At 46.8% G+C, this 25,125-nt stretch overlaps 1 protein-coding gene across 4 annotated transcripts in view; it reads right to left on the bottom strand.

Annotated features, from left to right (window-relative positions):
• Irag2 (inositol 1,4,5-triphosphate receptor associated 2) overlaps nt 1-24,663 on the bottom strand; it is a 51,880-nt gene extending 27,217 nt beyond the window's left edge. Inside the window, exons 1-4 of one of the 4 annotated variants that reach the window (XM_087903964.1) lie at nt 24,300-24,663; nt 10,644-10,721; nt 6,842-6,986; nt 6,206-6,285 (exon numbers count right to left, since the gene is read on the bottom strand). In XM_087903964.1, coding sequence (XP_087760090.1) covers nt 6,206-6,229 — 24 coding nt within the window. In that variant the 5' untranslated portion in view covers nt 6,230-6,285; nt 6,842-6,986; nt 10,644-10,721; nt 24,300-24,663. The remainder of the gene's footprint in view (nt 1-6,205; nt 6,286-6,841; nt 6,987-10,643; nt 10,722-24,299) is intronic. The other 3 variants (XM_087903965.1, XM_048432641.3, XM_087903967.1) reach the window with 3 other exon arrangements.
• Nucleotides 24,664-25,125: the final 462 nt, after the last annotated feature.

The following is a 25,125-nucleotide window of genomic DNA, read 5'->3' on the forward strand; positions in this document are numbered from 1 at the left end:
GAGAATTGAAGGGAGGAAAAATAGTTAAGGTCTTTTAAACTGTAAGTTCAGATTTTCATCCCCGGCTCGTTTGCTCTTTGAGACGGGAGGAAGCCTCTGAGCTCAGTGCCTCTGATCCTTCTGATTCTGGGTCAAAGACAAATACTGTTGGCAAGCATTTACTGCAGAGTCAGGTTGGGGCTGGAGAGATGGCTCAGCAGTGCAGGGCACCTGCTGCTTTACACAGCACCCGAGGTCAGTTCCCTGCACCTGTGTTGAGAACCACACAGCTTCTAGAAACTCTAGCTCCAAAGGAGCGCCCTCTTCAGGCCTCTGTTAGTGCCCACATGCATGCATGGCTGGTTTTTTACACACACACACACACACACACACACACACACACACACACACACACGTGTAAATCTTGAGGTTGGAGAGACAGCTCAGTGATTAAGAGAACAGGATGCTCCTGCAAAGGACCTGGGTTCAGTTCCCAGCACCCACATGGTGGCTCACAGCTGACTGTATTCAAGTCCCAGGGGATCCAATGCTCTCTTTTCGCACTGCATACATGTGGTACACATGCATGCAAGCAGGCAACACACCCAAACATATACAATTTTTAAAAGTCTTTTATATGAACCAGCAAATTCACATACGCTACCAAGTTTCTTTGTAGGCACACATTGGAGAGCAGCGGAAGACAGGAACATCTGATTTGTTTTGTTTTCGTTTTGTTTTGTTTAGAGGCAGGGTCTCACTATGTAGCCCAGGCTAGTCTCAGACTCAGTCCTGTTTCAATCTCCCAAGTGCTCCATCATGGGATTCCCTAATTCTTGGACATTCAGGGCAGGAGCAAGCACCAAGCTTGTACCCAGATTTGAAAGGCACTAAGAGAAGCTGCCAACTCTTTAGCCCAGCAGAGAAGTCAGTGCCTGAGGAGAGTCAGGCAGACTGAGGAGGGGCCATTGCCCGGAGGGAATCACTGTGACTCAGAGGACCCTAAGGAAATGGACACTGGAGTCTGTGCCCCTGACCACTGTCCCCAGCACTGCGGGATTGTCTATGCATCTCAGAAACTCTGCTCACGCTGCATCCTCTGAGAGCGCCGAAGTGTGAAGTACTACGGTCTACTGCTGACCTAGGAAAGGAACTGGCCGAGGCTGAGGTACAGTCAGCCTGTGGGCAGTGTGGCCAACAAGCAAGGGTTTCAAAGACGTGTAGATGTGTGAGAAAGCAACCTCCTTACTCAACAAGCCCCAAGTTTTATGTCCACCTGGGGCCAACAGACCTAAAAGTCCACTCTGGTTACTGCCCTGGAGATGCCGGACAGAGAATCCACGAAAAGAAAAGCTTCCCTGCTCATTGGCAAGTAGAAGAGCGGGTCACGGAGTGCCACTGTTTTCCTGTTGCGTGGCATCTGTGTAGCTTGTTTCCATGAGTCAGTAGGCAGGAGCTTAGCTGCAGAGACACATGTGTAGGCACGTATGTAATAGACATAGAGGAGTGTGTTTGTATGCATGCATGTAGCTACTCCAAAGGCCTTGAAAAGTGGCATCCCCTTCCTCAGGGGAAACAAACTCAGGCAGATGCAGCCACGTGTACAAGTTCCCACAGCTAACACATGGCCAGTCTTCATCCAGCTCTGCTCAGTCCCAAACCTCATCACGTGGCTAAAAGTTCATCAGCAGGAGCGGGCAGTAGGGTGAGCTTTGTGTCCTCGTTCTGTGGTCTCAGCATCTTCACGTTCCAGGCTTCTCCTGTCTGTTTCCCACACACCGAATCTTCCTCCACATGGCTGTAAAGCCCCAGGAAGCACATTTCATCCAAATGCTTCCGTGTAATCTCGCTTAGCTTCTCTCGTGGGTCCCTAAGCGAGTTCTGTTCTCCTTAAGAAGGTCCCGCACAGGACGACTGACTACTTACTACCCCTTGAGACTCTCTCCTTGCCTGACTCTTTGACCCACTCAAAGACCCTCTGACCAACACTGGTGTTTGGTTTCATCTTGCATTGTGATAAAATCAGATGATGAAAGAGTGGAACTTTCTCTGTGGACGTGAGGAAATGTAGGAAATAAATCCTGAGACCTTAGGAGCACAGGTGAGAGACCCAACACGGCCACCTCGCTGAGCCCTCCCTGTTGGTCTTTCAGCCTGCAGCAATGACAGAGTGGTTGCTGGGGGAGGACAAGACCTCATGTCTACTCAGGTGGCTGGGCACACACTGATTAGTGACTAAGGAAGGGCTCTCTGTCTAGGGCTCAGGATCCCGAAGCCCCAGGTGAGCTGAGTACGCTGTCTGCAGAGGGTTAGGACCTGGTGAGCTCCTGGGAAGGGGTCGGCATGCCAACAGCCTATTGGTATCTACCATGGAGACTTCCCATTCTGACTACAGGACAGACAATTCTGTTTCCCCATCTAATGCTCCCCACCAAGCCTATTGCCTGAAACAGGACAAAAATAAGGAACCGAGGCTAGCAAGATGGCTCAACAAGCAAAGGCGCCCACTACCACGCCTCGTGACTGCATCACAGTCCCTGGACCACACAGAGGATGGAGAGAAATGGCTCCCAGTCAGCTGCAAGGTGATAAATACAGTGAGTACGACCACGTGACCAGAATAGCAATGACAGGAAAGGGAGAACGCAGTTACTGGGGCCTTGAGTCTGATGACGTGGTGCTCACTTAGAATCCCAGCACACACAAGGCTGAGGCAGGAGGATCAAAGTCTTTGGATAGTCTAGGCTAGACAGTGAGTTCTAGGCAGTGTGAGCTATAGGAGTCTTCTAAAAATGATCTAGTCAGGACTAGCAAGATGGTGCGGTAGGCACGAAGCTCTCTGCCTGGACTACGACCTGGGGTTGATCTCCGGATCTGCACAGCAGAAGAGAGAACAGACCCCTGCAAAAATTGCCCGCCGACCTCCACTCATAGACTGTGATCCACTCACCTCCCCGCTTGGAAAAATGTTTAAAAATAAATTTCAATTTTAAACCTAGTTACTGGGGCCATGAAAAGGGGGTGCAAGAATCCAGAAAAGAAGGCCTTTTGGCCACGGGTTGGTTTTTCTGCAGCATTCCCTAGGTAACCCAGGGAAACCTGACCTTGAATCACCCTCCCCAACATTAGCAAACCCTCCCTCAAGAAGTGGAGATTTGTGAGCACTAAAAATCTGAGTTACCACAGAAAGCCTTGAGAAGCAGCTGGGTTTTGAAACTGGCCTTGGCAACCGAACAGAATTTTGCCCAATGGAGAAACAACATTGCTGCAGGGGAGCACCCCCGGCAGGTCTGCACCTCCTGGTTTGGCTGAGGTACAGGATAACCACAAGGCAATGCCAGGAAAATGAAGGCAGAAACACAGGTGTGACAGGTGACAGAAGAACCTGAGTGTGAGGCAAGAAATTCATCGTAAGGTTGTAGAGAGGGACAGAGACCGTGGCTGACAGCCAGGGGTTAGGGAAAGGCCATCGTCATTGCGTGCTTGGACGAACACGGATTACGGGTTCTGCTCATGCCTACTTTGTACTTGTTCTAATCCCTGGACTCATGATTCATGAGAACACTAAGCTCACCATTAGATGCTCAGAGGTGGGGTGCCAGGTGAAGGAAGGCTTCCGGGGATGTGTTCAGAGGACAGAGTGGGGGCAAGCTCCGGAGACGGCAATCTTAGGCTGTAAACATTTACGGAGAGCAGAAGCCCAGAGTGAAGGTGTAGAGAACCTGCAGTTTAGGCCACTGTAGAGCGCACAGACTCAGACAGCTTCCCGGGTCTGTGCAAAGGCGGTGTGAGCCTCCGCAGAGGACCCAGACTGTCTTCCAGCAGCATGCTGGAGGCGTTTCTACTGTGATTCTGGGACTCCTGTTTCTAAATGGGTGTCAAGGTAACAACTTGGCCAAGATCCCACAGAACAGATCACCAGATCCTGTAAGATGCGCCAAGCAGGAATCTCTTCAGTACAGCCACGAGTGACCTTAATGAAGGAAGCAGCAAAACCCAGTTTGCTAAGAGGGGATGCTGAAACCCAGGTCCTTTGAAGCTACAGGAAGCTGAACTTAGCCCCGAGTTTGCTACTTACTAGCTGAGTCATCCTCATGCGATTTAACTCCCCCAACTCCAGGTGGCTCTTCTGCCAGAGCAGAGATCGCCCCCACTCTGGAGGCGGAGAGGGTTAATGTGGCCAGTGGAAATGCTTCCCTGCACCTTGCCTGATGCTCAGCTCCTGTTGCTTCTTCCCTTTTCGTTGTGAAATTAGTGCCCGATAAAAGGGAAATTACTAACAACCAAACATCCTGTACGTGACTGAGGTCAACTTCCTGTATTAAAACTGCAGAAGAATGCTAAGTAACAGCAAAGGAGGCGCGTGTCTTTTTCCTCTCTTGTTCTTAGCGTCTCAGCAAAGGGGGTACCAGTGAACAGAAACCACGCATCAATTGCTAAATATAAAAAGTTATATATCAAAAATTATATAAAAAATAAGTATATATATTTATTCTTATAATATATAATTATAATACATAATTTTTATATTATATTATGTATAATACATATGTATTATATGTATGTAATATGTATATAATATGTATTATACATAATATAATATATATAATATAAAAAATATATATCAGAAATTATATAAAATTTATAGAAGTGGACGCATGCACATAAGTGGAAGAATGGAAAAAAAAACTCTTAAAAGAAAGCAGAGAGAGAAAACCGTTTTAAAAGGGGGGCCTCTGATCTCAGGAGACAGATTTACGTGGAAAATCAATGAGGGTCAACAGGCACATGCAAAGATGACAGACATCATTATTCGTTAGGGAAATGCAAATCAAACCCTTCGGGTTCTCACTTTGCATTCTCTGAGCTGGCGACAGTCGCATGATGTTGGGATGATGTAGAGAAATTAGAATCCTCGGGTTCTGATGGTGGCAGAGTAAACCAGCATAGGCCATGGAATTTGTTCTGTAGATCAACAAGCCATTAAACACGAGAGGCAGTAGCTCTATTTGTGGGTCTACACACAGAAGCATTTTTAAAGCAGTTTATACAGAAGCTTATGCACCAAGGTTTACAGAAGTGCTGTTCCCAACAGGCCAGGAGCTGCTCAGATGTGTGTGAGCCAGCGAGGAAGAAAGGGGCTGTCCGTACAGCAGGGCTGAGGACCTGGTATAGACTAGAAATCTAATGCTCGTTAGAAGCAGTCAGGCCCAAGAGGCCAAATAGTGTTGATTCCCTTTATCAGAGACGTCCATGAGAGACAGCGCTCTAGGGAAAGAAGGTTGCTGAATGTCTAGGGATAGAACGCAGAGACAGAGGACTACATTCTTTTGCTTGGGACGGGGTAGGAAGAGTGATCAAGTGTTCTAGTATTCTGACATTTCTCAATTCTGGGACTCCATCTACAAACTTAGCTCACTGTTTGGGGTGAGAGTTTTACTCCAGTGAAGAATGACAGATGGGCAGATCCCGACTCAAGGAAGGCACACCAAGTACATCCATTGGCCTGGGGTGGTTGCATAGCGGCCACATCACTGTCACCTTCAGCAGGGTAGTGCCATCTGTGCCTGCCTTTGGCAGTGTGGATGGGCTCTTTGATAAGGAGCCAATGCCTCAAAGATCATCTAGCCTTGGTCTCAGTTCCTGGAAAACCACTGCTGGCTGAGATTTATTGCTTCAATACCAAATTTAAATAACAAAAACAAGATAAAACACCAAGTTCAGTGCACTCCACCCAACTCTCCCTTTACTCATTCACCCTGGAACTTGTCTTTATTTTTATTTTAGGTTTGTTTATGTGTATGGGTGTTTTGCGTGTGTGTGTGTGTGTGTGTGTGTGTGTGTGTGTGTGTGTGCGCGCACGCACACCACATGGTGCAGTACCCAGAAAGGCCAGAAGAGGGTGTCATATTTCCTGGAACTAGAGTTAGGGATGGTTGTAAGTCATCATAGGAGTGCTGGGAATTGAACCCAAGTCCTCTATGAGAGCATTCAGGACTCTTAACCAATGAACTATCTCAGTCATATTTACGCTATGTGAGTAACAGAAAGCCCCCAAATGACTGAATTTTAACTTCCTGGCTTCAGAGCTGGATATTCCTTACATATGTGAGTTTCAGGCTGTACCATAGCATTTCCTGTAAAGAAGGGGAGGAAGGAGGAGCAGTCTCCAAAGAGGACCAGAGCCCAGCAGTGCTGGAAATGAAGCATCTCCATCCATACTCACTTCTACACTGAGGTCCTCATTCATCCTGGCAGTCTAGAAGCTCTGGACCCAAGGTGGAGCCTCCTGTGGGGATGGGGCACCTGGAGGTGGAGAAGAGAGTGACTTTGTGCAGGTGAAAAACTGCAGGTTAGCAGGGGCCAAACTGAGTCATCGGTCCTGGCAGCCCCTCCCAGTCCAGTCAACTTCTAGTCAAGCAGGACGCCTCTGTCTCCTTCAGAGAGAAGTTACTAAGGACAAAAAAGCCAACCAAAAATGAAAATATGACATTTGCAATTCAAAGTCTTGTTTCCTCCACTCAGGAACAGAGAGGACTCTCCCTGGGGAGTTAACCCTGCCAGACCAACTGGCGCTCAGGCATGTTCCAGAGGTCAGTCCTGTGACTTTAAAAGGCAGGTGAGGACAATGGAGTCTGGAAACTGGGGTGCAAGTCAACAGACACAAACAATGTCCATGGCTCACCTCAGCTAACTTAGCAGTGAGTTTGTAGTGTGCCCTGCAAAGCAGTCTTATGAAATTCACATCTGGATTCCAGACGTACTGCTCAGAGAGCTAGGGGAAACTCCATCCAAAAATAGCAAAGAAATAATAATATCAGATAAAATACAGGAGAAGGGGGGACAGCTGTGTCTGACATACTGGGGTCCTCTTGTCACGTGCGAAGCTCCATCTGCCTCCTGCTCCGGGGGTCTTTTACACAGAGCATGGATTGGTTTCTTGGCCCATGAGACGGATGTCAGTTCTAGCCTTGGGATTTCTGTAAGGTCGTCAGGATATAAGGCATCTATTGAGAAGGAAGGAATGAGGGAGGAGGTGAGCTTCCCATTCAAAGAGCCTTAAAGACTAAGCTCTTTCTCACCCAAGAGGTTGGTCGAATCATGTCTGAAAAAGTGAAAATCAATCTGATTCTATTGCATTTTATCCTAGAACCCTCAGAGGCCTAGTTATATGTGGGCAGAAGCAGCCAGTGTTTATTAAAAACAAACAACAACAAAACAAACTGAGGGGTGGGTGAAGGAGGAAAGAAAGCCTTTGCCCACTGAGCCACTAAGAAGACAGCATTCAATCAGCAACCTGTTTTCATAAGTGAAGTTTTATTAGAACACAGCCATGGCCGTTCATTCGTGGACCGTCGGTGGCTTCTTGTATGTTTCAACAGTGCTGCTGAATAGTTGCCATGGAGACCACATGGCTTGAAAGGGATAAAATATTTACTATCTGGCCTCTCAGAGCAACTCTGCAGGCTCCTTAGGGGAAAGCTATGGGACCCTGTGAGCAGAACCCACCAAAAGCATTGTAGGCAGCAGACTGCAAAGACAAGCCACTCCTTTTGGGGAACGTGGTTGTTGTGCTTCAGGGTACAGGACAGTGCCAAGTTTAAGCTTTAAAAATGGCAGATTTTCTATCAGTCACAATCTTTTGGTTCAAATCCTGGCTTAGCTCCTGCAGATTGTGTGATTGTAGGTAAATAGCTTAGCTTCTCCACACAGAGCCCTCTCTTCTATGTAAAGGGACACAGGATCTCAGGCAAAGTATGTTTGACGCTCCTGTTTCTTCCTCTTGGCAATGAGAGCACTCCATGGGATACATGGTGCTGAAGGGCATGAGGTGCTCTCAGAGCCCCCAGGTTCGACTCCCAACAGCCAATGGCTCCCAACCTTCTGCAAGCCAAGTTCTGGGGGATCTGATGCCTTCTGGACTCTGTGGGCACCACCACACATATGCTGCTTTCAGGCCAAACAATCGCACACATAAAATAAAATAAAAACTTTTCAATGAAAGCTAGAAGGTGGCAGGAGCCAGGGAAGCAGCTCGGTGGTGGGACATCACCCAGCATATTCTGTCCCCAGTCCCACAGAAGTCAATACAACAAAATGGGTGCTACCCTAGCATGGCCCTATCGGACTGTGGAGGGAACTAATGCAGTTGTCAGGCACCGCAGAGCACAGGACGCAGCGTGATTCTACCCTGAGGGTGGTGTTTGGCTGAGGGTTTCAGGGAGTGAAACAAACTGGTTTAGGTCACCAGTCTAGCTGACACCTGTAAGGAGCAGCTGGGTTAGGGTTAGGGTTAGGGTTAGGGTTAGGGTTAGGGTTAGGGTTAGGGTTAGGGTTAGGGTTAGGGTTAGGGTTAGCTGATCCTTGTCTAGTTTAAAGGGTTCACAAATCACTTTATGTTCCTTCTTAAGCTTTTCTTTGTAACCTCTGCCACCCTCTGTCCTTTCGGGAACACACTAGGCTCTGTCCGCCATCACACACAAGCAGTGTTGGCGCTGTCTGGCTCTGAGCGCTTCTCAGGATGCACTTCTTTGACCTTTGGCCTGACTGTTCAGAACAGCCCCAGGCCCCACCCTCTTTCCCTTCATTTTCCACTTGCCCCTTTAAGCCCACATCAGCTCTGGCTCCACAGACGAAGATGAAGCTTGCATGGTCTTCTCTCTGGAGTCCTGGTTTTGCTGTTCACACGCCACCCCTCAGATTCTTTCACCACGTTCCCAAAGCCCTCTTCTTCCCCCACCCGCCTACTATTCCATCTTCGACAGAATGTTTTCTGAACTCAGATATTATAATTTTAGGACTTGTTCTTAATTAGATGTAATGGTACCTGGTTATAGGGTGGATGTTCAGGTATATATTAATTGAATCCATAGACAAAGATCCAATATATCTCCCTAGACAGATATCATTGTTATTATTATCTCTTTTGAGAAGCCCCTCCCCACCTACATGGGCAGGCATGGTGGGGGGACATGCCCACATTCACCTAGCAGAGGCCTACACTGATACAGGTGTTTCCAAGTCAAGGGTCCCTGCCAAGTGCTTCCTTTTGCCTCTGCTGTGGTTTGTGGAAGGATTGCTTCTAAACAAAAAACCAGCATTATTCACTGTCTAAAGGAGAGTTCCACCCCACAGTTTTCAAGATAATTTCTTCATCTTAAACAAACAAACAAACAAACAAAAAACAACCTCATTGGGGCAGGGGCAGGTATTGGGGCAGGGCCAGGTCGAGCAAGCAAGAAGTGAGATGGACAGAGTGGTGGGGTGGACCTCAGAGGAGATGGGAGGGGAGGAATACGGACAAAATATACCACTTGAAAAATTCTCAATTAGTAAAAAAAAAAATCTTTAAAAAAAAGTTACCAGACAGGTGCTGGGGGTGGTTAAGCAGAGCCCTGGCTATTCTTGTAGAGGACCCAGTTTCTGGTTCCTAGCATCTACATGTGGCCCACAACCATCTATAACTCCAGTGCCCACGGGTCCAGCGCCCTCTTCTGGCGTCTGTGAGCACTGCACACACGGCACACACAGACATACATGCAGGCAAAGACCCATACACACATAAAATAAAAACAGATAAAATTTCAACGATAAAAAGTAGGCAGGCTGTGACTGGTCCCAAATGAGGATGTTACAGAGCACAGCTCTCAGAACAGGAGCACATCCAGCTGTGTACTCAAGCCTGACCTGGAAGTGCAGGCTTAGAGTCGCAACACCTGGGAGGCAGAGACAGGAGCATCTCAAGTTCAAGACCTGCCTGGGTCACAAAGTGGGTGCGGGGCTAGCCTGAGCAAGTTAGTGCCACCTTGTCTCAAAATAGAAAGTAACAGGGCTGGCGATTTGGCTTAGAGGTACAGCCTTTGCCTGTGCGTGAGGCCCCAGGGGTTCAATCCCAAGCACTCACAGGCAGAGCCAGAGAGAACACCCAGCGCCGGGGGTGAGTGGCATGCGCAAATGCCACCCAGTCCCCACAGCTCCCGCTGAGACAGAAACTAGGCTTTGGGGAAGTGGGTGGGAGTAAGGGGCAAGCCCAGCTACACAATGCCTCGTGGTTCTGTAATCAAAAGGCCGCATTGCTGCCACTTGGACCACATGGTATAACTAAGAAGGAAAAAGAGGAAGGGATCCATCGCCTCTCTGGTAATCTTCTGTAGATAATCAGTATATATAGATTTCCTAGCTCGTTCACACACACTGAATAGTTTTAAAATTATTATTATTTCTGTATATGGGTATCTTTCCTGCAGTATCTGAGGAAGTCAGAAGAGGGTATTGAATCCCTTAGAAATGGAGTTATAGGTGGTTGTGAACTGCCAGGTGGGTACTGAGACTCAAACCCAGACCCTCTGGAAAAACAGCCCATGCTCTTAACCCCTGAGCCATCTCTCCAGCCCCTATCTTTCTTCCTTCCTTTTCTGCGTAGGTTAGAATGTTTTTGTTTTGAGACAGAGTCTCACTGTATATCCCCAACTGACTAGAACACACTCTATACATCAGGCTATCCTTGAATTCACAGAGATTAGCCTGCTTCTACCTCTACCTCCTGGATGCTGGGATTAGAGAGGTGCAACCACCACCTGGTTTGAGCTACATTTTTATTTTGATTTAATAGCTGAATTACAGTTGTTACCTAAGTAACTTTTTTTAAAAAATCTCGTGCTTACCAGTTTCCCTGGTAGAAGCTGATGTCTTTCTGTGCAGAACAGGGGACCATAGTGAGGAGACTCCTCGTCTAAAAAGTCCTGTTGAGAGACAATGGTGGAGTATAGTGAAAGACAGAATATAATACAATCAGAAGCACAAGACACACCAGGCCTTAGAGCACGTCCACAGCCTAAAGTGACTGAAAGTGGCCCATTTCATTTATAACTGTTGAAGGAGATGGCTTCTTTGATTCCCAGTCACTCAGACTCCAAACATAATCACACAGAAACTATATCATTTACAACACTTTTTGGCCAATAGCTTAAGCATATTTCTGGCTAACTCTTACATCATAATTTAACCCATCTCCATTATTTTATATTTTACCATGAGGCTCGTGGCCTACCAGCAAGGTTCTGGTGTCTGTTTCCAGCCAGGCTACAGAGCTTCTCTCTGACTCCTCCTTCCTTCTCCCAGCATTCAGTTTAGTTTTCCCGACTTAGCTCTGTTCTACTCTGCTCTGCTATAGGCTCAAAGCAGTTCTTTACTAACCCATGGTATTCACAGCATACAGAGGGGGAATCACACATCATATAACTATAAACCTCTCGTTGCATTCTCCTCATTATTTAATATAGAAGTAAAAGCCACACTTGAGCAGGAACTGAATGTCTTGACACTGAAACCCTTAGGTGGAGAACAAAGACATCTGTAGACACACACAGAGGACACAGTGGCATCTATTAATCTTTAGGGAGCTGCTGAGATGAACGCAGGGCAAAGGCGCTTGCTGTCAAGACTTGGAGCCCTGAACCCACAAGGCGAGAGGAGAGAACTGACTCCCACAGGTTGTCCCCTCCATATGCATTCATACATATACACGCACATATAAATGTCAGTTTCTAAAAAGTTGAAACATATATAGCCAGAAAACTGTGGCCTTCATTCAAGAGGACAACCCCTGCCAACTATTGTTAATGCTGAAAGTGCCATTGTTCTTGGGAGGGTTAAACTAGCCTTGGATTCCTGGTCCCCCAGAGCTGGGACCACAGGCATGCACTCCACACCTGCCCACACTTCTCTGGGTATGGGGAACCTTCAAGCCTGTCTTGCTGTGGGGGCACTTTACATGCTTGCCCTAATTTACAGGGAATTTTGCTTGAAGATGTCTATATCTTGTTTATATTTATACTATGAGCCCTGAAAGAGCTATATACAAACATCACCTTTTTCTCTCTTCTGCCCTTCTTGCTCTTCCCTTAGAGTCTTTGTTTATGAACTAAAGAGGAGATCCCCCAAGCTTCCTGATGGAAAGAAACACATTCTACTTTAGGGTCATCTGAAGGGAGAGCTGAGCGAGGGATGAGCAGCTAAGGCCGCTTGCTGTGCAAGCAGAAGGACTGGAGTTCCGATCCCAGCACCCACGTGAAACGCTGGACATCCCATAAACCCCTCGAACGCCAGCTCTGAGGGATCCAAGTGTTCAGACACACAGGAATGAATGAATGAATGAATCGTAAACTCACTGGTGAAGTGTGCCCACTGCTCTTCCAGAGGACCTGGGTTCCGTCTCTAACACTCACGCAACAATTCACAACTGTAACTCCAGCTCCAAGGAACCCAGCGCCCTCTTCTAAAGTCCTCAGGTACAATGCACACATGTGGTGCACATACATACCTATAAGCAAAACACTCATACACACAGGATCATTTTTTTAATTTAAAAGTTAACAAACATTTTAAGAAATGAACAGTTTGGAAGTTTAACAAATATGAGAAAAAGAGAAAAATTAGCCCTACAGTCTATTCAGGGCTGGAGAGGCAGCTCCGTCAGCAAAGTACTGGCCTCTCTGACATGAGAACCTGAGCTCAGCATCCATGTGAAAATGTGGGTGGTGGGTGTGGTGGCACACATGCAGTCCTAGAGTACATGGGCGTGGTGGACTTGCTGGCATGCTTGTCTGGCCAAACAGGGAGCTCCTGGCTCAACATGAGACTTGTCTCAAACAACAAGGTAGAAAATAAATTGAGGAAGACATCTCTCTCACACACATATATAAACGCATTCATACAAACACACACACACAAACACATGCATGCATGCACATACCTGAACACATACATACACGCATCTGCACACACACACACACACAAATAAAACCTGTTGGAAAGTACTCAGCATCTCAGCTTGTGATCATTGATTGGAGGATGCTGGTTCTATCAGAGGAGGGTCCTAACATGAAAAGCCAGTTCTCCATTAACACAGTTGGGCAAAGCCACCAACGAGATGCTTCCTCTGTCCAGAAACTGCCAGGAGCTACTTGCTAACATGAGTGCTCTCCTTGTGTTCTGCTAAGTTAGCATCAGAAGCTCTCCGAATTAGCCGTCTTCACCACCACAAATAAGCACCTATCAGCGGGGATTTTGGTTTTGTGTTGACTTGAGACGGCAAGCCATGAACAGTCCTTCAGTGAGCTGCTTTCAGTGTAACTCAACAGCTCATACGAAGAAGGAGTTTACAGCCAGCTCAGTCTGGCTATGTTTCACCCTCCTTCCCGCTAGTCCTGTCATTGCTTTGTTAACCCTTTGCTGGCTATACTTTCAGGTCCTCGAAGGCAGGTATAGGGAACTCAGACTTCTGAGAATGGAGTCTAAGTTAAATACTCAGGTCAGGCGGGAAGCCGGCTAGAACAACTAACCTCTGTCGCTTGTGGGCATTTAAATCTAATCTTATAGGTGCAAGCACACGGCCTTCAGAAGTGACCATTAAATTATCCAGTCTCAAACAGAAAAACAGCCGGCAGATTGCTCAGTAGGTAAGAGCACTTACCGTGGAGCCTAGCCATCTGCATGCAGTCCCCAGAACCTCATAAAGGGGAAAGCAGAGAACCAACTCCAGAGAGGAGCTGCCTTCTGACCTCCACACAAGTACTCTGGCCCTCTGGCCCTTGTTTGTGCACAGATATGTATGTTTACACACACACACACACACACACACACACACAAATAATTTTTAAACATTTAAAAAGAAAATCAGAGATGGAGGGAGCTCAGTGGTAGAATACTTTTCTACCATTGACAAGTCTGATGCTTGGATTCCATCTCATGCATGGAAAATAAAAAAAAAACAACAACAAATCTGCTATTGGCATCATTTAACCAAACTCCTACTGCTGTGGAAAGTTCCCATTAAGGCTCTGATGGAGCCCTAGAGTTGGGGGTTCTAATTAAAGCTGGATTATGAGAATACGGATATCCACAGGATGGAGGCAATGACTCCTCAGCTACAAAGTTCAGACTCCAGGACAGTGCTCACTTCAACATACTTCTCTCTGAAATTAAAATTGTCTTTGCATGGGGCTGGAGAGATGCTCCACGGCTAAGAGCACTCGCTGCTCTTCCAGAGGACCCAGGCTTGGTCCCAGCACCCATGTGACTGCTCACAAACCATCTGTAACTCAGTTCCAGGGGATCCAATGCTCTCTTCTGCTTCGAGGGCACCAGGCACAGGTGTGATGCATAGACAAATGCGCAGTCAAAACACCCACACATACAGAAACACAAATAATTTAAAAATGTCTAAATTGCCATGGAGGTGCATACCTGTAATCCAAAAACTTGAGAAGTTGAGTCAGGAGGATGACACATTCTAGGCCAGCCTGGGCTACATAGGGAGACTTCTCCCCAAATCAAAAAGCCATATAAAAGTTAACAACTTCAGTCCCAGCCCTCAGGAGGCAGAGGCAGGCAGATCTCTAAGTTCCAGGCCAACCTGGTCTAAAGAGTGTATTCCAGGACAGCCAGGACTGCACAGAGAAATCCTGTCTCAAAAAGCAAAACAAAACAACAACAACAACAAGGAAAAAACCCCACAAAAGAAGAAAGAACCAAACCAACCAAATAAACTAAAACAATACGAAACAAAAACCATCTTTCTAATGTCTAAAATCTACACACCTGACAGCTAAAATCTGTTTCCAGGGATCTTAAAGCTGTATTCCTCAAATGATGGAAGTTGGGGAAAATACCTATTCAGCACTCTACAAAGGAATATGTTAGTTGGTGGCCGTATTCTTTGGGTCATAGCTAAGAATAGGGAAATAAGCCTCACTTAGAGTAAGTACACGTGTGTGCATGCATAGACCAGATCACAACATGTGTCTCTCTGGAGTAAGCACATGTGCGTGCACACAGAGACCAGAGAACAACACGTGTCTCTCTGGGAGTAAGCACACGTGCGTGCATGCAGAGACCAGAGAATATCACGTGTCTGGAGTAAGTACACGTGTATGCATGCTGAGACCAGAGAACATCACGTGTCTGGAGTAAGTACATGTGTATGCATGCAGAGACCAGAGAACATCACGTGTCTGGAGTAAGTACACGTGTATGCATGCAGAGACCAGAGAACATCACATCTCTTCCTGATTCATTCCCTACCTGAGGCTTTGAGACAGGTTCTCTCTCTGAACCTGGATCTCACCAGTGTGGCCACATTCGCTGGTGTACAAACTGGTGGAATTCTTCTACCCTGTCCCTTTCTCCAGCCCCTCCCCCCACATCCAGTGCCCTCCATCAGTCTCCCTCTCAACCCCTGTCCCCACCTCTGCTTGGATTACAAATGTGCTTGACCATGCCCAGATTTTACATCGGAAGTTCTGGAGCTTGAACTCCTGTCCTCATACTTGCAAAGCAAGCACTTCGCCAGTGAACCATCCATAGCCCAGAACTCTTATTTTGGTTTGGGGTGGGTGCAGGGTCTTGCCTGACCTGAACACTGCATGACCCAGCATGGCCTCACAATGAAGACACTCTGAGAGCTTCAGCCCCCCAGTGCTAGGTTGATGGGTGTGAGCCTCCATGTCCTGGAGACCTCTTGGCTTTGTGAAACTGTCGGGAGACACAGACATCTCCTCCCAGTTTACAAACAGTGGCTAGCCAAAGCTTCCAGAAGTTCCCATAGGGTTTCTCAAGGCTGCATAGCTCCAGCATACAAACCCAGCATCCCCTCCGCAATACCGGCCCGGTACACGCTGCGCACCGGATGTGAGCGGAGTGGCTGCGCACCGGATGTGAGCAGAGTGGCTGCGCACCGGATGTGAGCGGAGTGGCATCATCTATACAGCCTATCTACCACTTAGCATCCAAGCTGCAAACTCACTTCCACAGATGGCTTGTACAACGAGTAGCAGTGATTTTCATATTTTCCATATGCCAAAACAAAGCCAGACGATGGCCCCCCTGTTTGCATTCAACTTTGCATCCTTCTGCAGAGGGGGAGCTGCAAAGTCGGGGACATTTAAGCTTCGAGAAGAACCAAGGCAAACAAGGCCACTGCTCCTGCTGCTGCCAGCTGTGGTGCAAGATGTGGCCAGGTGTCTCAGGTTCCCTGCAGTGAGGGAAGCTGACCTAAGCTTTTTAAAGGCAGGACAGTGACATTTGGGCTGAGGCTGTATATGTAATTGGGGACTGAAAATCAAAACCCTACCTCATTCTCAGATCTGCAGTGTTCAGATCAATGATGTCACACAACTACAATGAACATCTTCACAACACAGTACTGGAAAAAAAACCCAACTTCATGTTCTGGGTATTAAAAAATAAAAGTTGGGGGCTGGTGAGATGTCTCAGGGAGCGTAGTTATTTCTGTGAAAGTTTGGTGCTGAGAGAACTGGCTCCCAAAAATTGTCTCCTGACCTCCACAGGCATGCTGTGTTCATGCGTGTGAACACACATGTAAACTAAAACCATATGAATCAGGGTTGGTCTGGGCATGTGTCTTTGTGGTGGAGGCTTCAGGCTTGGGGTCAGCAGTCCGGGAGCAGCACAGAGGGAGAGCTTGCTCCACAGCCTTCACACCAACACCTGTGAAACCAACAAGGGTTCAATTCCCAGTACCACAAATAAGTAATTAATTAAAATTTTAAATCAAAATTCATGAGCAGAGAAGCTTGGAGTGATATTTTGTTTGTGATAAGAAGCTAGAGCTAATGGGCCAAGCAGTGATTTAATTAATATAGTTTCTGTATGGTTATTTCCGGTCTAGACAGCCGGGAACAAACACATGGGAGTCACCTGCTTTAACCCCAGCACTAGGGAGGTGGAGACAGGAAGGGATATAGCTGGGCAGAGAGAGGAATATAAGGCAGGAGGAGACAGGAGCTCCGTGCAGCCTGGAGATGTAGTCTGAGGACAGGATCGTCCCTTTAGTCTGAGCATCGGTAGAGGCAAAAGGTCTCTCTAGTGACTGTCTATGCTGCTTCTCTGGTCTCTCAGCTTTCACTCCCTAATATCTGATTCTGGGTTTTTATTAATAGCAATTAGAATTCGTGCTGCAGAAGTTATTCATCGAATGGCTTTTGTATCTATTAATAAATAAACAAACTCTTTGAAAAAGGAAACAATGACCAGACAGAACATGAGAAAAGCACTCAACATTATAGCAATCTACAAAGACAAATTAAGACCAATGACATAAGTCGAGTCCAAACTACAAAGACTGGAGTTAGGGAACTCAGACCCCCATTCAGCACTGGAGGCGTTTGAAATGCTCAACAGAGTAGAATGTGTTTATCATATTTATTTTATGTGTATGAGTGTTTTGCTTCCCTGTATGTATGTGCACCATATGAGTGCAGTACCTTACCAGTCCAGAAGAGGGTGCCAGGTCCACTGGAACTGGAGTTACAGATGGTTGTGAACTACCATGTGGGTGTGGAAACCAAACTTTGGTTCTCTGAAAGAGCAATAAGTGTTCTTAACATCTACGCCACCTCTCCAGCCTCTTGGTAGACCTTTTAAAAGAGTTCAGACTAAGTATGACTTAGTAATTCTCCCCTTAAGTATTTGTGGTGAGCATGTCTCCACAGAGCCCTGTGCACAATCTTTCACAGTGTCTTTATCCACAACTAAAAATGGTAAATATAGATTTCTAATAAGAGACAGAATCAATGGGATATTCATAGAGGCAAAGGCAGGCCAGCAACTCAAATAATGTTATCTGTAAACACAACACAGACAAATCTCAAACCTGGGGAGAGAAGGACAACAGACATGGGAGGAGGACACCTGTGGCTTCCCTTGGTTCCAGCCCGGCACAGCTGTCGTGGTGGCTCCACAGTTGCTGACTGACTGTGGTGTGGCCAGAGGTAGGCACTCACTGGGAGGCAGCTAGAGGAACTCTCTGGCAGAAATTCCATGTTTTCATGTGCATTTTCTAATGGGCTGATCGGTACATTTAAGGCCTGAATGACTTTTATGACTTTGCAAGAAGGAGAATTTAAAAATCACACGAATGAGAGCTGGGCTTGATGGCACACACCTTTGATCCCAGCGCTCAGGAGTAGAGGCAGGCAGTCTGTGAGTTCAAGGCTGAAGTGGTCTATGTGAGTTCTATGATTGCCAGAGCAGATAGTGAGGCAAGAAGGAGGAGGAGGAAGAGGGAAGAGGAGGAAGAGGGATGAGGAGGAAGAGGAGGAGGAAGATCAAATCACATAATGAAAATAACTCACATATATAGAGCATAGTGTGTTTGCTCTAAGACCTGAGTTTGGTTCTAAGCACCTCTGTCAAGTTGTACGCAACCTCCTGCAAGTGTAGAGGTTCAAGGGGATCCAATGCCACCTTCTGGACGCTGAGATTGACTGAATTCACACATTCACATTCACACATATATACACACACACACACATACACGTAACAACAATGAATGAGAAAGAGGGAAGTGGGGGTTGGTACATGGGAGGGATTAGGGCAGTGTATCTCAACTTTCCTAATGCTGCAAACCTTTAAATACAGTTCCTCATGGTGTGGGGATCCCAACCATGAAATTATTTTCGTTACTATTTCATAACTGTAATCTTGCTACTGTTATTGTTATAAATTGTAATGTAAATATCTTATATTTCAGGTGCTCTTAGGCAACTCCTGTGAAAGGGGGTCGAGACCCACAGGTTGAAATCTGCTGGTTTAGAGGTGGGGAAGGGAAGGAGGAAATGATGTAATTATGATTTCAGAAATAAAAGAAAAATATAATAACAATAATGACAATAATAATAACATTTTGATAACTGCAAGTGCTTTCTCCTCTTGCAGAAGGCCTGAATTGGGTTCCCAGCACACATATTAGGAGCCTTTTAACTACCTGTAACTTCCGCTCCAGGAGGACCCACCCACATGCCTTCAAGGATATCTGCACTCATGTGCGTGCGCGCGCGCACACACACACACACACACACACACACACACACACACAAATAAATAAATAATAAAATAACAATAAATCTAATAATAATAGAAGGAAAATAACGCAAGGTTTATGTGATCCACGGGATTAGGAAGAAAGCCCTTGAAAATGTGTGCAACACTGTCAAGAGGACACTCAGAGAACTCTTCAGTTGTTGGCAGCCTGGGAGAGCACATGGGCCACCAGGCATTCCCTTCAGAAGGCCCAACGGTGCCAGAAAGGCACGAAAGCAACTGTACTGGAGGAAGGGCGGGGGCGGGGAGCTGGAGCACTGGGCTGTGAAGGCAAACACAGACTCTGTCCCCACTGGGGAGCTCTGTGAGGCTGGGAGGACAACCCAGGTGCAGGGATGTTGAGGGAGTTGAAAAGGCCCCTGCCACCTGCTTCGCGGCTACAGGCTTTGGGGCTTTTCTGCTGAAGGTCACAGTCCAACCCTCCCAGCCCTGCTCCTGTTTAAAGATGAACTGGCACAAGAGGAGCTTCCCACTTAGCGCAGGCCAGTCCTCACACACCAGTTTCAGAGGAGGGACCGGATATTCCGGAAGCCCACTCCAGCCGGACGCACACGCTGACTGTGGCCAAGCCCGGCTGCCGAGACACATGTGTTCTGCTCCTTACAGTTCTCAGGGGCCGCATTCCACGGGGTGGTGTACGGGGAGAGGGCACAACACGACACTGGCTCCTAGCAGTCAGGTGACTTGTCCAGCTTTGTCAGCTGTTCTTGCAAATGTCAGCCCCCTGCCCTTAAGCCACATCCCATACCATCTGCATTAGCTCATCTATATCCAAACTACTCTTCACACTTATTGTGTGTGTGTGCATGGGCACATACTATAACATACATATGGAGATCAGAGGACATCTTGTGGGAATTGGGTTTAGTTCTGGCATTCAAACTCAGGTTGTAGGCTTGATGGCAAGAGCTTTTACATCTGGGAAGCACACTTGAACGCATTGGCACAGGAGACCACTTCCTAAATATAACCCCAGCAGCACAGACACTGAGAGAAACAATTAATAAATGGGACCTCCTGAAACTGAAAAGCTTCTGTAAAGCAAAGGACACGGTCAACAAGACAAAACAACAACCTACAGAATGGGAAAAGAGCTTCACTAACCCCACATCAGACAGAGAACTGATCCCCAAAATATACAAAGAACTCAAGAAATTGGACACCAAAAGAACACATAATCCAATAAAAAAAATGGAGTAAGACCTAAATATAAAACTCTCAACAGAGGAATCTAATCTGAAAGACACTTAAGGAAATGTTCAATATCCTTGATCATCAGAGAAACGCAAATCAAAACAACTCTGAGATTCCATTTTACACCTGCAAAAATGGCCAAGATCAAAAACACTGATGACAACTTATGCTGGAAAGGATGTGGGGGAAAGGGAACACTTCTGCATTGCTCATGGGAATGCAAGCTGGTACAGCCCCTTTGAATGTCAGTGTGGCGAATTCTCAGAAAATTAGAACACTACCTACCTCAAGACCCAGTAATACCACTTTTGGGTATATATCCAAAGAATGCTCAATCGTGCCACAAGGACATGTGCTCAACTATGATCATAGCAGCTTTGTTTGTCATAACCAGAACCTGGAAACAACCTAAATGCCCCTCGACCAAAGAATGGATAAGGAAAATATGGTACATTTACACAATGGAGTACTACATAGCAGAAAAAAATAATGACATCTTGAATTTTGCAGGAAAATGAATAGAAAAACATTGTTTTGAGTGAGGTAACTCAGACACAGAAAGACAATTATCACATGTACTCACTCATAGGTGGTTTTTAAACATAAAGCAAAGAAAATCAGCCTACAAACCACAATCCCAGAGAACGTAGACAACAATATGGACCCTAAGAGAGACTTACAGAGATCTAATCTACATGGGAAATAGAAAAAGACAAGATCTTCTGAGTAAATTGGGAGCATGGGGACCTTGGGGGAGGGTTGAAGGGGGAGTGGAAAGGCAGGGAGGGGAGCAGAGAAAAATGTAGAGTTCAATAAATATCAATTTTAAAAAAAGAGCTTTTATATCCTGAGCCATCCCACATCTGTATCTGCGTCTTGGGAAAGCTTGGTCCTCTACCCCATCAGAACTGCTGAGCAAGCGCTCTTTGGCTTTGTTTCCTGTGTCACCATCATCCCAACCGTTTGTCTCTTTTTTTGGTTTATTTTGAGACAGGGTTCTGCTATGCAGCCCAGGCTAGTCTTGACTCCACATCATGCCCTGGGAATACAGACATGGACCCCACACTTAATTCCCAGGGCCTTTTATCTGTCTCAGTCACCCAGCCTCCTCTTCCTTCAGCTGCCATCCCTTTATTCTCAGGACATGTGACTGTCATCCGACATCTGTCCCCTGTCCTCAGGTATGCCCCTCTCCAGTGCCACTCTCTCTACATGAAAAAAACATCAAGAACAGTTTTCCACAAGACAGTGTTGTGGGAAGCCTTCCCAACCTGTGGCATTCACACGCAGACACTGTTCACAAATGAGACGGCCCTTCACAGGCTCTCCCCGCAATACAGGACTTTTTGGTTCCTACAGGCAGTCCTCTTGCGTCTTGTCAAGATGCAGCCTAAGAGCCCAGATTAGCTCTAGTCTGTGTTTCCTATAGATAAGAAGCCCTGTACGCGCTGAATGTGTGTCCTCCATCTAAGAATGTCTTTCCATCTCCTTTTCAAGTAAATACCTGTTGATAATCCAGTATAGCCACGGCGACATGAAGCTGCAATCCTAGGGTCTACATCAAGGAGGATGATGTAGGGGCCAGGAATTCAAGGTCATGTTTGGCTGTATAGCCATTTCCAGGCCCGTCTGGACTACATTTACCCTGTCTCAAAACAGTACAGGAGAGGCTGGAAAGTTCCAGATGGCTCAACAGTTAAGAGCACTGGCTGCTCTTCCAGAGGACCAGGGTTTGATTCCCAGCACCCACATGACACACAACCTTAAGTAAACATATGTAAATCCAGTTCCAGGGGATCCAGTACCCTCTTCTGGCCTCCTCAGGTGACAGACACACAAATGGGGCTCAGACATACATGCGGGAAATTCTAATACACACAAAATAAATAAGAAACAAACAACAACAAGGAAACAGATAGCTAGTGTTGCCTATCAATACAAGATACTTATATATAATCAAAGAAGAAAGAAAACATGCAGATGGCCACAAAGATAAATACAATTTAAAGAGAAAATATATGTGCCACCACCGGAGCCAGCTAACAGTTTTAAGGTTCCTCCCTCGGAGTCAAGTGCGCCCTTAATCACTTCATGTGCCAGGCAGCCTGATGCCGCCCCAAATGTTATCAAGGACTTCCTAATTTTACTTCGTGCACTTTTGTCATCGCTGGTCTGAACGTTTGGAAAAACCAACCCCAGCTTCCCACAGCTGGCAGATGAGTTTGAGATCGGTCAGAAAACACTTGCTAATTTATTCAACTAACTGGAGAGTTTCAGAACAGTTGAGGACATTTGAATAGTTTTCTTTCCGATTCAAGAATTCAAGCGTCTGACTCACAACGCAAGCAGCATGGGTGGTGGTGGGGGATGTGTGTGTGGCTACTGTCCTCCGAGGCAGTGGTGTGTATGTGTGTGTGTGTGTGTGTGTGTCTACTGTCCTCTGTGGCAGTGGTGTGTGTGTGTGGCTACTGTCCTCCGTGGCAGTGGTGTGTGGGGGGGGGGGGGTACTGTCCTCTGTGGCAGTGGTGTGTGTGTGTGTGTGTGTGTGTGTGTGTGTGTGTGTCTACTGTCCTCCCTTGTTGTTGTCCCAAGTCGTCTACCTGCTGTGCAGAACATTTTGAAAACATGAACTAACTTCCCTCTTTGCCCAAAGTTTGATTTTAACAGGTTTTGAGAAAGACCTTCACATGAGGAAATGGCCTTAAGTGGAACCCCCCACCACCACAGCTGCGCCTCTCTGGAGAGGAAACGTACAAATACCTGTGGGTTTAACGAATCCTGGTCGCTTAAGCGCAGGTCAGGGGAGGAAGGAAGAGTCCCCGTGGCATCCAGACATGGGAAGAAATGCACTCGAACCAGGGGCACGGCTTAAATGATATCTGAACCAACGGTCCCCACAGGCTGGGCTAGAGGATAATTACCAGGGGGGAGCCCACCATGGCCACTTTGGGATGAGTTATAGCAGCTGACTCTCCTGAACAGACACTACAGGGAAGCCATTGCAGGAGGGGGCACGAAGTCTCACCCACTCATAAACTGTGGGTTGTAACGTCAATTTCATCAAGACAGAGTGTCCAGTGGGTTAGTGTTCTGAGCATGGGGTCTAAGGGAGACATGACTTACACCAAACTGGGCACAGCTGCCTTTTCACGCCTCCACACAGCAGCCCTGATCACAAGAAGACTTTCTTCAAAGTCCCCAGCAATAACAGCATTAGCCTTCGTGATTTCAAATACGGTTTTTAGTGCTTTTGGAAACACTGACACCCAGTGAGTTCAGAAAGCAAAAGACAGCAACAATAAGATACGCCATAACATCGCTATTTAAAACAAGGCAATTCCTCCAACTCCTCAGCCACTTCCTCAGACCAATGGGGGAGCGGGAGAGGCACAGGAATCCACAACAAGCCCAGACAGGGCACTTTTACCCTAGGGTCGGCTTCTTCCTCCACAAGGACGCTCTATAAAAGGAAGATCCACGATGCTAGAATAAGAAGTTTGTGAACAAAAGCAGCTGTTCATAAGGGGTAAGATAAAGAAGCATCCATTTTCCATTCCACATGTCTAGAATAAAGCAGTTTTACAAATAGCCTGACATTTGTAATTTGACAGTTGTCTTCTTACATGCCTTTTAGTAAATTAGCATATGCCCTTGACTGACACCCAAACATTCTAAATACCGCAGTATCAAAAAGTAAAGTGGATCTGAGCACGGTGGAGCATGCTGTTAACCCCAGTACTCTGGAGCCAGAGGCTGATGGATCTCTGTGAGTTCGAAACCAGCCTGGTCTACAAAGAGTTTTAGATTAGTCAGGGTTGCGCAGTGAGACCCTGTCTCAGAAACAAAACAAAACCAAGACTAAAGTGTGCATATAGATTCACACGTATACACATATATGTTAGGTACATGTTACATTTTTAAAAGCAATTTTCACCTGTTTAATATTAATTCACGCTCTTGCACACAAGGACAATGTGCGGCCACTGAGCTAAACCCTGCTTTGTTTCATTTTAAAAGGAAATACAACCATAGACACTTTCAGCAAAGCCAAGGGAAACTAACATTGCCATCGTGTTCCTAGCAGGAGGTAGAGATCTATGAGATTCCTCCGCGGCGGTTTCCTAAACTGTTCACTGGGTAACCCAGCAGCTGGGTTCCAGGAAAATGGCAGAGGTCCTGCCCCAGCCTGGGTGACAGGAACTGGCGAGGAACGTGCTACTTACACGGCAGGTCCTGGTCTTCTGCTCGGAGTCTGGCGCTTGGCGCTTTCAGTTTGCAGGTTCTGTAGAATTCCCCTAGTTTATGTCAAAGGGACTCAGCTCTTCCACAGGCCACAGCCTGGTCCTCCACCTGCGGCGCTTCTGCTCGGGGCGGTCTGGGTTTGGGCAGCGTGGAGGGCACTGGGCACTCGCGCTCGGGCACAGGAAGCTAACTGGAAATGTGCTTTTCTTCTCAGGGAAGTGATAAGCCAGAGCCTGGGCTCTACTTCTGCAATTCTGTTTGCACGGGCACAGCCCGCCCAGCTCCTTCCACCCCAGAGAGTCCTGAGAAGCAAGCTATGTATGGCTCTGTACTCCCCTCTTTCGCTGGGCTGTTTGACACCGCCTTCTTTATACCCCACACTTCCTCCACTCACGCTTGCAGCCAGCCTCCTGGGACAACTGAACAGTTCCTTTTTTTTTTTTTTTTTTTTTAACTTCACAATTTCCCCAGAGTTTAATCTTGCCGAGGTCTCCACAGCCCTGAGCTGTCTTAGTGGAGCCTCCTCTTGGTGGACAGCATCTTGCAGCAGCATAATTATCTCTAGTTGTTTCTGGCTGAAGTCAAGTCTCTGAAAAGTAAAGCAGAGAGAAAGAGACAGAGACACCCCAAGACCCGAACCATAACTTTCTGTGGCTTTTCGATCAAGTGTGACTTTGTGAAATTGTGGTGAGCTTAAACTTCGTTAGATCTCAAAAGGAACAGCGAAAGCGTATGAAAACACAGGCGTTTAAACAGAGTAACCCCGGGCCTCACTCAGGCTGTCTCAGATAAACACGTGGATTCCTA

This window comes from Myodes glareolus, chromosome 3 (assembly GCF_982192425.1).
Source record: "Myodes glareolus chromosome 3, mMyoGla1.1, whole genome shotgun sequence".
NCBI lineage: Eukaryota > Metazoa > Chordata > Mammalia > Rodentia > Cricetidae > Myodes > Myodes glareolus.